Source organism: Acanthochromis polyacanthus, chromosome 18, assembly GCF_021347895.1.
Source record: "Acanthochromis polyacanthus isolate Apoly-LR-REF ecotype Palm Island chromosome 18, KAUST_Apoly_ChrSc, whole genome shotgun sequence".
Classification (NCBI taxonomy): domain Eukaryota; kingdom Metazoa; phylum Chordata; class Actinopteri; family Pomacentridae; genus Acanthochromis; species Acanthochromis polyacanthus.
This window is the reverse complement of record NC_067130.1, coordinates 15,165,753-15,178,924: the sequence shown is the minus strand read 5'-3', so window position 1 is coordinate 15,178,924 and position 13,172 is coordinate 15,165,753. Positions and strand designations below refer to the sequence as shown.

The following is a 13,172-nucleotide window of genomic DNA, read 5'->3' as shown; positions in this document are numbered from 1 at the left end:
ACATGCACAGGGAGAACATGCAAACTCCGTGCAAGAAAGATCCCAGGCTGGGGCGCGCTATCCACAAAGCTAATGTGCAGCTAATGTATCTTGTCATAAACCAAGTGGAGCAAACATCTCAGAGCCAAAGGAGGTCTTGTTCTATGCATGTTACTCAAAGCAGCCACATCCTCAAATGTACATAACTTTAAACCTTAATAGAATTTAAACGGCAGAGTTATCTAAAAATGCATCCTCCTTACTGGTGTTAATAATGAATAAATTAACAACAGAGACTGAAAGCGTTCTTTGAACCAGGATTTAAACATGTCAATTTTTGCTGTAAAGTTGAGCATTTTAACATGGAGGTCTATGGGGACTGAGTCGCTTCAAAACTCAGCCTCCAGTGGTCATTTGGGGAACTGCAGTTTTGCAACCTCTCTGCTTTAGTTTCATTTTTAAGTCCCAGAAACTCTCCCTTGATAAAAAAAAATAAATAAATAAAATGATTGCACGAAAGGTAGGAAACTATTATTAAAAAAAATATAACATGCTATGGAAAAAGGCAGGCAGTGACCACTGACATAAATGGATGCTTTGTTGTAATGGGCTGGATCATGCAGAACTACCAGTATCATAAAACTCAGAGCAATCATGTCCTAAAAAGAGACTGGAGTGCTTTCCTTTTCCGTCCTGTCATCATTCAGCGTTTTCTCTGACGCCCTCAATCCTGCAGCCGGCCTCCCTCCCTTCCCTCGGCTTCAGTGCTAATAAGGAGAAGTAGAACGCTCTCTATATCGCTGCCACATCTCATCAACCAAACCATGCCTCAAAAAAACCTCAACGCACTGTGTGCAGAGAGAGGGGAGTGATATGAATATAGGGTCGGGCGGAGGGTAGGTAGTGCAGCAAGACTCATCAGATCTAATAAATAGTAGGGAATTGAGTGCTGTTGAAAAAGTTGAAGCTCCCTATAGATGTGCATACTTTGCTGGGGGGAAAAAACAGTGCTACATCTCTGTTCAGAGATATACCACTGCAAAGTGTGCAGTTACAAGATTTTGGAGCTGAAATACCCCTTGAAGTCTGAAGAGACAACATAATCTGCGAGATTACGATCAGGGCTCTCACTGCAAGTGTCTCAAACAATGACACACAGAACAAAACACGGGGATGCTTTAAATGGCATGCTTTCTAACTGTTGTGCTCTGCAAAGCTAGGACGCAGAGTCTTAGAAAGAAAAAGAGAGGAGTAGTGCACGAAAAAAGAGGTCATGTTTATGCTCTGTACCAGCTCAGATGTTTGTTGAGTGTGTGTATGTGTGTGTTTCTATGGTAATATAAAGCAGAGAAACCGAAGAGTGAGAGCAATAAAATGCTTTAAAAGGATAATACTGGAGCAGGGAGATGTAAAGTAACAGAACATTTTCTCCTAAATTCTGCCTCTTTAAGGCGATGCGTACCTGGAGAATATGTGGGTGTCTGATAGCGGCAGATCAATTTCTCCATCTTCAGTGCATGGAATCAATGCACCTGGTATGTTAAATTGTAAAAAAAAAAGAAAAAAAAGTGATATCATGGCTAAATGATTATGATCTTGTGTGAACTGAGACTAAATATATTCATAGCAGTGCTTACTTTCCGGGTGCTTTGCTGTTGAATTACATTCCAAAGATGTCCAAGAGAGCATGAATAAAGACGTTCATAGTTTTTTTTTTTTAGCTTATGAATGGATAAAAACACCACCAGTGGGGAAGCCATGGACTATGGAACTACTGGGATTCATTAGAAAACATACACAATAGAAATCACCTGTTGATATGGAGGTACGTCTATAGGACAACAAATACACATTGGGTGATTTTGAATATTGTCACAAACCGGTAGCAAAACAAATTGAATAGAGAGAAGAAAGAAACTAAATCAACAATTCCACTGATCAATGAGCCTAGTTTTCTGGCCGGGGGGCAACAATTGAGGAGAGATTCAGGGGGAGAAAAACCGGAAACGTTCCAGCCACTCTATCCTTCACTCTCCTCATCTTTCCATCACTCTCTACCTGGAGACCAGTGGCTAGTATTACAGAATTATAGCCTGCAGCTCTTCCTGTGAGGGTCACATTGGGTTGACAGAGAGGACTGGAGGCCGAATGGAAATGGAAGCCGTTCCTCCCGTAGGCACAGAGGTTTGTCATTGCACACAAAAACAGGAAAGCCTGCAATTCTCCTGATTTAGCTGCGAGTGCACATGATCATTATGAAGATAGATTTGGCTGGAGGGGGTCTTACAGCAAGTGTCATCAGCTCCAGAACATCAGCTGACTTGCTGCACTTATATTCCCTGTGTGCATTTCAGAATGGATGTGTGTTGTATTCCTATTAAGTGTCAACGCCATGAAGTTCTCTAATGTGTTTGAATGTAAAATGTAAATTTTGCTCATTTACCACAGCCTCATAATTAGCCTTAAGATCTTATTTGATAAACATTCTCTGTTAGTGTGGATACTTCTAACTAGTGTCTATGGCAGTTTAATTTTTCTCAAGGTATTCTATGTTAACAATGGGAAACAATGCAAAACAAAATGAGCATTATATCACCGGGGGTATGTTTCAAAGCAAAAGTCTACAGTGTTATTGGTGACTCTGTGAAACAACTGTCAGTATTAGAATCAAGCGACAACCTCTGGGAATAAAAAAAGCCAAAACATGTGCATGCAGTGCCTCAAATCGCCACTTAGCTCTAAAAGAAACGTCAAAATGTCCAAGTTTACAGCTAAACTAAACAGGTCTACAGCCTGATGCAAAAATGATGGCCTCTATAGTTCATTTTTCATGATGACTGCACAAGGAGTAAATTTTGAAGGAAGTGACTGTTTTGAATGGCACTAAGTTATCACCACAGGACAGTTCAGGCCCTACCTTGGCTTCACTCCCACGCTACCTCTTTTATAATTTTTGGATTAGTCTGGAGGTACAAAACAGTCCAACACTGCCAAAATGGCAATGGCCAGAGCCACCACTATCATTTACAAGGAAACCTGTGGCTGCAGTCACAGAGGTTTCATCCACCTTTATAATACAGTCAGTATAATATAAACAATGTTCACTATCAAAGTTTAGCTCATTGGCATGGAAACATTTGCTAATTTGCATTACAAACAAAGTACAGCTGGAGCAAGTGTTGGTTTTAGATTCCAATCAGAGAAAGTACTACAAAATAAAAATTGTGTTCTAAAGATGGACCTAGATCGGAAATATAAAGATATTCCAATTTCCCTGCCAATACACACAATTGTTCTTTAGATATATTTTCTTCAAACACATAGCTGTCCACCTCCATGTAGCACTAAGGGAGAAGTATCTGTGCTCCACCTTAAATTTTCCAACTTTCACAGACAACCCTCCAGTAGTTGTGAAGTTATTTCAGTCCAAAGTGGTGTACGCACCAATGAAGACACTAACACTGCCATCAAGAGCCACACAGCCTGTGTGACTAACAGTAATGCTGATAGATTTAGAGAGGTCTCTGTGAGGAAGACACAGCACCAGACAGAGAACTGTACATCTATCATTTTATAAGCTTTTATGATCATTAGCTCTTAGCGACTAGGAGTGCTGCAAATGTCAAGTGCCTCAAATAGAGGGAGACTGAATCCCAAAGGGTTCACTGCGATGGACTCCTCCGGGCAAGAGGAAACATGAAAATCAAAAGTGACACGGCATGAAACTGAGATAGACGAGTGAGTTAAACTCAACTTCACCAGGAGTGCGGCTCATCATGGTGGCAAAGATGAGGAGCAATGAAGGCAACTAGTACGTCGTGACTAAAAACTCTGGTATTTTGCTCATGTAAAGAATATACTGATCTCCTGCTCTATTATATTTTTCAGTATTCTTTTCCTTTCTCAACGCTTTACTTTTATGCTCTATTTCTCTTAGCTGGTAAAAGACAGACACAGAGAAGGGCGAGAGAGAGAGGGGTAATCTTAGAGCCAACAGATACATCAAGAGACTTAAAGATCAATGTGTTTAGCATCGCTGTAGTGCTGAATGTTTGCCTCTCTGCTGCTGTCTGGCTCCATGGCCAAAAACTGTGTTGCTGCAAGGTGAAACTAGATTGCTCTATAGCACTATCTCCATGTCTACTTTTCTTTTTTACTTTTCTTCGTTTTGCTACTGTCTTCACCTTCCTCTGCTTGAATGTTTTTACCTCTCCTCCATCAGTCCAAACAGTCAGGGAATGGTCAACAAAAACACGGTGGAATTGTTAAACAGTGTACAGATCTGATGCCTTTGTAGTGCAAATCATACAGGAGGGACAATGAGAAAAGCAAGAGCGCTGATGTACTCTGCATGTGTTTCCTGCTGTCGCAGTGGCCCGTATAGCAGACCTGATGACTAACATCTACTGTTCTGAATGTGCCCTTCTTTTTTCCCTCTAACACACGTCACCCACACACCCACGCATTGTTAAACTGTCTCCTCCAACATCCATCTTAGTTCATGATGAGTGGGGTCACCTCTTACATGGTAAATGATAAGATTACAGCTATTAAAGAGCCTGGTGACCCAGACGTAGCAGTGCCGTGGACGGGAACAAAGAAAGAAGTGGCAGCGCTCATCGGAGAAGCCACTATATAAAAACACTTACAGGTTATTGCTACAATCAAAAATAATATGGACACAACCTCCCTGTTAATGGGGAGGGTGTTGACAAGCGGCTATCGTGTTTCGAATGCTCACCGGCCCTCTCAGGGGACAACTGATTCATACAAAGCCACATAAAAAAAGGAAGAAAAAACCCCCCAGAGGAATACAAAAGTACCCGAGCCCTTCATGTCATGTTAGTAAATCATTTGTCAAACCATATTATGTTCGTCCGACCGACTGCGCCTGTGTGCCACAGCTGTGTTGATGAGCACCACTGCCTACTGATGGCAGTGCTGAATACATTAATAAAATGTATGTGCTTAACATAAGCGGAGCGGTGCCGCTGATGGCGATTTGCCACAGAGGAAGTAGAGAGACTCGCATATTTCTCCCACTTAAGCAGGACTGTTAGTTTACCTTGAGGAGCAGTGACATAAAAATGCAATGGCATAATAACCAGAACGCCACACTCCTCTGGCCAGTTATCATAAGAATAAATCCTTCTTATCGTTGCCTCCCACAGTCGGCACAGCAACAAAATTAGAACATAATCTTCCTGCGGGCTGAGGCGTCGAGAAGACTAGATCAATAATGCTGAGAATTCATGCCAGGAGTGGATATTTTGAGATGAAAGGAAGGTGAACTTCTCCAAGCATTTCCAATACAGCAGAGGGCTTGTTATTGTTACTGGGGAGTTTCTAACGGAGCTGTTTGGGCGTACGGACATGATGGCACGTCCCACAGGGCAGACGACGACCTGATGTCATGAACTTTATGTGTTTGTAACTGCAATCACCTGTTCATGTCACGTGATAATATATATGTGTGTGTTTGTGTATATAGTTGGCGTCTGTGCAGCGACGAAGGGTGTGCCTCTGCTCAGCAACGCATCCAGACATCAATACAGCATCAGTAATGACATCTCTCCAGAGAGCTTTGGCCTCGAGATGCAATGAAGCATGAAAGAGAGATGAAGGCAGACAAAGACGGAAAGTGGGGAGAGAACAAGAGAATAGGACTGAGTGTGCAACAGAGCAGAATATGCGGGGTGTAATTACTCAGTGATGGGTGATAAAATGACACAAGGAGAAACAGAAGTCTAGAAGTGCTGCATACTAATGACTGTTACAACCTGCAATCTGCATCTCTTAACAACAGGCAGCTGCAATTAGAAGTAGTTTCTCACCTGTACACAGCAGATTAAACACAATGCACATCAGCAGAACTTCAGAACTTCACTCCTGCTGTCCTGAAGGGTGCACTGCACTCTTTAGTGACTGTCTAATGCCAGTGCGATGCCTAGTCTCTTCTTGTCTGAACTCCAGAAATCCACTCTGGTGCTGACAGAATTAGACACTGACTCATGGTTTTGACGTGAGTCTGGATAGATGGAAGACTCCTCAATAAGGGAAGTAAATAACCGAGGGCTCTATAAAACATTTGCAGAAGAAACAATAAAACCGAGCTTGCAGGATTTCCCACAGTTTCTCTTTGCTCAGATAAGTTGCTTAATTCCTAAATATAAGCCGCCATTTTTCACAAAGACGGCACAAAAAGACGGCAGCACATGAAAAAGAACTAGCCACGCAACACAGGCTGAAATATTGGAATATAAAGCATCTGTGCAGAGGCAGAGGAAGTCCTAATTAGGTTTGTGGGTATTGTTGTGTGCTATTTGGCATGACATGATTGCTCTATCAACCAAGGTGTGTACTGCCTACATATGTCAGGCCACTTCACAATGTTTTGAACGTCTTTTCAGAGGAGGAAGCAGCAGTAGTTAACGGCATAAACACTCAAGATTCTGACAGCGACTTTCATTAATTCTTCCTGTTCACGTCAGTCAGCGCGCTTCTGTTTGCCTGTTCTTCCAAAGGCCTCGATTCACAGCGCTGCAGATGCTTGTATTAAAAGGATGTTGTTCTTTCTTGAACACAGATGTATCAAGGACATTATTTGAGAGCCCTTCTCATGATAAGCAACCTTGGAATTCCATTTCTGGTGCCAGAACCAGCGTATGCTCATCTAATATAGAGGGAATGAAAGAAGTAAAAGTTTTAGTGCTTTTCTGGGAAGGAGGGGATTAATTGAAAGTAATTACGGATGTAACCCTCTCTCCGGGGACCAGGAGAGGCCTTCTCCCCCATCAATCAGCAGCTATCAGTGCTGAGCCCAAATCGGCAGACCGGCGGTACAGTGTGGATAGACATCACTTCTTAAACACTAATCATTCATCATTCCACTGAGCCATGATAAAGTCAGAGAAGGTTTCAAAGCTCTGCTGATGAGATACTGTCAAGAAAAACTAAACTGAGGCACAAACTGTCGCTGGAAACTGACGAGGCACAGAAAACGAAGTAGATGTTGCAGCGATGAAAGCAGCTTGATGTTATAATGGAAGAAAAGCAGACATGGAGTTATTTTGATTTAAAGGGCAACAAGATGCCTGTTTCCTGATGAAAAACACTTCTTTGGAGCCCAAAAAAAACCCGGAATATTTTCATCACTGATTAAAATCCACATCATTTTTTCGATGTAACGCCTTGCAAAATGTAAAGATACAGCTTCACAGAACACAAAATAAGAATGTCTTGTCTCCAGTTTAGCACTAAACTTCTTCATATCTGCTTTTCATCAGCTGCCAAAAAGTTGCCCTTCTGTCTCATATCTTGCTCTGTGGTGTTTGCATACACAGGGTGAAATTGCCAACATGACGTCTCCATACAGTCAAAGTAAAATATAATGCTGCCATTTTGGATGGATGGAAGATCATTTGAGTCATGGGAGGCTTAGCCTGCTACTGTGGTGAACTAATCTCCCATTGCTTGTCGTGCTACAGACAGCGGTGGGTATATTGTGCTTGGACCTGCATCGGTATGCCGTGAAGCACTGCGGGGGATACATGTAAGGGATTAGCTTGAGTTAAAGCTGTAATACAGGCTGGTGCAGCAAGAGGAAATCACCTGTCTGCCTGCCTGGTCTTTGTCTGCTTTGTATTACGGCTTTGGGAGGGTCAGGAGTTCACAAGACAACAGGCAGCGGAGGAATACTTAACCTCTGCGTTTTGTCTGAGCCTCATGATAACTTAATGGTCTGATATTGTGCTTTTTTTTAAATATCCAACTCTTTCGGGGAGAGCGAAAAAGAGGGAAAAATGGAAAGAAATGATATTGTTTGTACTGACCTTGGCCTTGCCAGTGCTCTGTAGAATGTGGACCAGAGCACATGCCATCTCCTCCTTGTTCTTGACGCTAATCCCGGGCTCCAGCACCGAGCACAGCAGCATGTAGTTATTGGTGGTGTACTCTGCAAACTCCTTGTACATCTCCATGGGAAGAATGTTCATACTCTGATAGCGTGCCTTGATCCTAATCATGGGCCCTGATGTCTTGCCCTTAGGGGGATTGGGAGTGCTCACCGGATACCACTTCTCCACAAACTGTCGTCCGGTGACGGCTGAGACGGGGATATTGACAAGTCCAATGTAATTGTTTTTATCTTTCTTCTTCTTCTTGTCTGTGTCTTTGTAGAGGTGGGCTGTGATGCTCTTGACAGCAGGCAGGTTACTGAACTCAAAATGCTCTCCCCAAAACACATTATCAGTCTTGAGCTTACAGGTGGTGCGGGCATACAGTGAGTCATCAAGACAAAGCTCACAGTAGTATTTCTTTTTGGCCGGCAGGTCCTTGGCTTCGATGATCCACAGCCGCAGCATGTTCTCCACCCGACGACTGTTGTCCTGGAGACAGACAAAATGATAAGAAATGGTTTAGAAGTCTTTGAAAATAGTTCAGCCAAAAAATACATCACTAGAAACTGGCAGTTTAAACAACAGCTTCAATAGGAGGACATGTAGACAGACAAAAACTACTAAACCAATAAACTAAAAAATCAAATGAATGGATGGATAAAAAAAAACAAATAAGATTCCAAAAAAATCTGCCTCAGACCCTGACTTTGAAGTTTTCCAATTTTAAGGGACAAAAACAACATAGACAGGATTTCAAACACTTCAGAGAAGAAATCTGAAAAGCTTTCTCTCCTATTTTCAGTCTTTAAAGAGCTAAGCAGTGCTAACCCATTCTTATGTCATCAATTGATTTTGCCAAGAGCAGGGCATATTTTTGGCCCTTTATTCAGATTGTCTTGAAAACTACCTCAGAAAAACGAAGAGAGGAGCTAATAATTACATTATTAAAAAGGAATATAAGAGCCTCTTATTGTAAGAAAGAAGCTTTTGGATGTCTGAAGTACTGGTAGCTACGCTTAAAAAAAGCTCAACAGTATCTGGATGCTTTTTAAATTGCACACAAAAACCCGCTTTAGCGTATGCTTAAGGGAGATACCTCTACTTCTTTTACATCATATATATGATGCTAGAATGTTAAAAGTTCATTTGAAACATGACCAAAGCTTTAAAAATGTGGTAAATATGCGTAAGTACGGTGAACCAACATTGGTTGCTGACCAGTCACAGGCTTCCTGAGGATAGCAAATCACAAGAATGCAGATTTTTGGTAACGGGACCTTAAAGAGATAGGCTGGTTTCAGACAAAGCATGGACTGAAGGGTTGCATAAAGGCCCAGCACAAGACAGCAACTTTTTGATATAGGAATCGTGCAAAAATACTCTAATCGAGTCCCAGAATTAGAAAAATTATAGTGCTAGAAAAGACCATAATTGGTCCCCTGTAATGTTTCTGCTGCTCATTAAATTCACTCAAACTTTAGGTGTGTCTGAACACTTTATTTTACTTTGGATCATTTAAGGTTCATCTGCATAAAATGGGAGCTAAAAGTTTAAGAACTGCGAGGTATGAGGGCAAATAAGTCAAATATTAACAGATGTGTGGGTCAGGAGGTTCATGTTTCAGCATTCACCTTACAGAAAATAAAAGGGTTTTCCTCTTCTACTGTCAGAAAAAAAACACTTTCAAAGGGCCTTCCTACAGACTGCTCCCAGAAAAGCCAGTGACATTTTTCATAGCCTTTACACTAACAGGTCAGGACACATCCATCCGCCACAAAAAGAAACATTTACTTCCCTCAACTGTTCTCAAAAACTAAATAAATAACTCAAGCCCTGCCTCGTCTTCTTCCGAGATGCCACATCAGCGCTCGATATAAGGCTGAGAGGTCCAGTGGCCCAAATGACATTTTTTGGCCCACCAACATACGTTAATTTAGACATTTTTAGGAGCCAAAATCAACTTTTAGTGGCCAAAAAAAATTCATAATAAATATGATCTGAGCATAAGTTTTAAACTGGTTTTAATTTTTGGAAGAAAACTACAACAAATTAGAAAGCAACAATTATTTACATTTCCAAAAACTTGTTATTTCATGTGTTTTTTAAAATATTTTTATTTCCCAACTCACTAGGCAAAATCAGATTAATGTGTGACAGAAATAGAAATAAATATTTTGATGTGAAATTTACTCTTTTATAATATGCCAAAAGTGTGATTTACATACCTTTCAACTACAGCAGCCATCAATTTTAAGTGCTTCTATTTTCACATAATTGCAACTCCCTGTTCCCAATCAGACCTGAGCTGGAGGTTGCCTGAAGGCAGCTTGTCAAGCTTGAGACTTCGCTCAGTCAACTAGGGCAGTAAGTTGACAGAGCGCCGGGAATCATGGGAGGTTGATGACATCATACAAAATGGCTGCCCCCATGAAGAAAACATGATAGGCGGTTCAGCTCGGTGATTTTCGGCTAAAACTTGGATTTGGAGGTCAGTAGCCCAAATCAAAATATTTGGGCCCCTAACCAGCATGTTTTTTGCCATTTTTGGTCGCCAAAATCGGTTTTTAGTCGCAATGGTGACCTGGCGACCGTCTAAATCGAGTGCTGCACATCACTGCACTTCTGCTCAGTCAGAATTTCCTCATCCTCCACCCGTTTATCGAAAAGTCGTTCCTCTTTGCATCTCTGTCTAGTTATGTCACAGTCTTACGCAAATCCACGAGGATTTTAAAGTGGTCACCCCTTGTGTTGGTTTCCAAGTCCATCCTCCACAAATCCACTGAAAAACCCCCTCCTACAGACACTGACAGTAATAAGTAATAACTTTCCTTCCTTATTTATCCCTCCAAAAGACGCCAGATAGCTTTGCTCCGGTGACTCATGTGCTGAGTCAGCCTGCACATGCTAATTGCAAAGGACAGCTCGAGCATTTCACTGAACCAACCAGGAAATAAACAGTGTTTCATCAAACACAGTGCATCCTAAATGATCCCCTGACTCCTGCGCTGTATGTAACATCTACCATGCACCCTAACATTCATTTAACAACACGACGCCTCTAATGTTTGCTGTATTCTTCCTCTGCTCCTTATCATTCCTGATGATTAGATTTTAGCCTGTGTTGTCAGCAGTGTTATCAATTCTCCCATGTTGACACAACACATTAGTCCTTACAGTAAATTAAGGTGCTCCAAACAAATTAAACTTGCCGTTATGTGTGTCTTTTCAGGCACCCGCCCATGAAGGATGATACCTCTGTAAATTGCCTTTTATAACCACCTATAATTATCCTCCACCTTGTTTAAATGATATTAAACATATTTTTGTTTGTTTTTATTTTGTTATTCCATCATTTTCCTTCCTACTATGAAACACAAGACACGTGAGGACAGGACGTGGCAACAATTAATGGTCTGTAAACCACAACAGGTTGAGTCTTGCATAATAATGAGGTTTTTTTTCTGCAGACCAGTATGTACCCTGTCATTATAGATCATTACAGACTATGTTTGTTCTATTGAAGCAAAATATATTTTCAGTAAATAAAATGGATGAAATATAAGATTCCTTCAAATACTTAATTGTTCCTCTTGCCTTTGCTTGTCCTCTGTATGCAGGATAAATAGTCTGGGTCTGTTTACAGTGTGTTACCTATGACCTCAACACTGGTCTAGTCTTTGATTTGTAATAGTACTGGTGGTATTGCAGCAGTATTGTATTTTTGGTAGTAGTACCGTTAGATTAAGTGTAAAATTTATCTAGCTTATTTAAGACAGCTCTGATAATGTTCTTATATAATTCCAGAATTTCAGTATCTGCTCCCGCGTTTGCTACATAAAAAAAAAAAACCACTGCATTGCATCTTATCTCTCAAAAATCACGGGATAATTAAAACCGCAAAGCCAAGAAAAAGAGACAGAAATAACACCTCCTTGCCAAAAGAGCTCAGGAGAAGGAAGACTCCAAAGCTATTTGGGAACTTTTCCTCTCCAAACTTCTAATTAGTGAGCAATTTGCTAAATAATGACAGATGAAGGAGCGAAGATGCTGCGCGATTAGGACGACGTTCTTGGCTTGAAATCCTCGCCGCCACCCCCCACCCCCACACACCCACACACACACACACCCGCCACAGCTGTGTTTGACAAGATTACAGATGGTATCGATGCACAGAATAGAAAAGCACGTTGGTGTTTCTCCATGCAACCTCTGCATCCTCTGTTGCTGAGTTTGTAGTACGCCAGAAGAGCGCAGCTTGATGTAAACAAATCCGATTGTCGCGTGAAATGACAACACAGTGTCAACATATATAGCTCCCTGTTTTGATCAGGGTTGCAAAGTGCGGTTTGGAATTGAGACACTTGCGCATGAACTAATTACTGTTGATTGCTTCACACCGTCTCATCCCACCTACTGTGTATTTACATACGTACCTTGTTTGGTTGCACCGCTCTCCTCAGATTCTCCATCCATTTGTCTCTCTCGGCTGATGAACGGCAGGAAAAGCATTTGCTTCCCGTGGAGGTAGTGACCTACCGCCGCGACACAGAGAGAAGACAAACAAGCGCTTTAATGATCAAACCTAATGCATAACAATGACAGAGAATAAGTGGAACACAAAATGTTTTTTACTAAACTTAGTTCACAAATGCCACTTTGTCTGCAGTGGAAAAAGGAGGTTCTGAACAATCTGACAGGGTGGATATGAGGAGACTGAAGATGACTTGGCAGCATTGAGAAGTGACTGAACAGAGCAGTGTTAATGAACAGAGCACAGTGTTTGGTAGACTGTGATTTTAAAATACACATTAGGACAGAAAGAACAGAGCAGAAAATGTAAAAAAAAAATAAAAAAGAAGAAAACATATGATGTAATGTGCAGGATAATAAATAAAGATTAGAGCAGATGTCTGGTCTCTACAGTAGGATATGAAGTATTGAATAATTTCTCTCTCCCTCAGGCTCTCTTGCTTACACTACACCTGCAAACGTGTGTTTGTACACACATATTGTACACAAGTGAATTTGTGAAGGTTTCATAATTAGTTTTTAATGGCTACAGTCCAGTAATAATTATGAGGATATAAGAGTTTTTACATAGCCAGCAATTAAATAAATTGCTCATTGTTCTTCCATTTACTTTTTTTTTTAAGCAGAGAAAAGTCAGCAGGAGTTAACCACTGTCAACGTCCTTTGTGTTTTATAATAAAGAAAACTTGCTCTGGTTTAACATTTGGCTGTAATTGGCCATTAGCACCTGAAAAGAAACTAGATTTACATAAGAGACGAGAAATA

The 13,172-nt window shown here is 41.1% G+C and overlaps 1 protein-coding gene across 11 annotated transcripts in view; it reads right to left on the bottom strand.

The window, feature by feature from the left end:
• The window catches only part of dab2ipb (DAB2 interacting protein b), a 193,140-nt gene that overhangs the window by 29,296 nt on the left and 150,672 nt on the right, over positions 1 to 13,172 (bottom strand). For all 11 annotated transcript variants that reach the window (XM_051938113.1, XM_022192489.2, XM_022192490.2 and 8 more), the window contains 2 exons: positions 12,311 to 12,409; positions 7,812 to 8,366 (listed from right to left, as the gene is read on the bottom strand). In XM_051938113.1, coding sequence (XP_051794073.1) covers positions 7,812 to 8,366; positions 12,311 to 12,409 — 654 coding nt within the window. The remainder of the gene's footprint in view (positions 1 to 7,811; positions 8,367 to 12,310; positions 12,410 to 13,172) is intronic.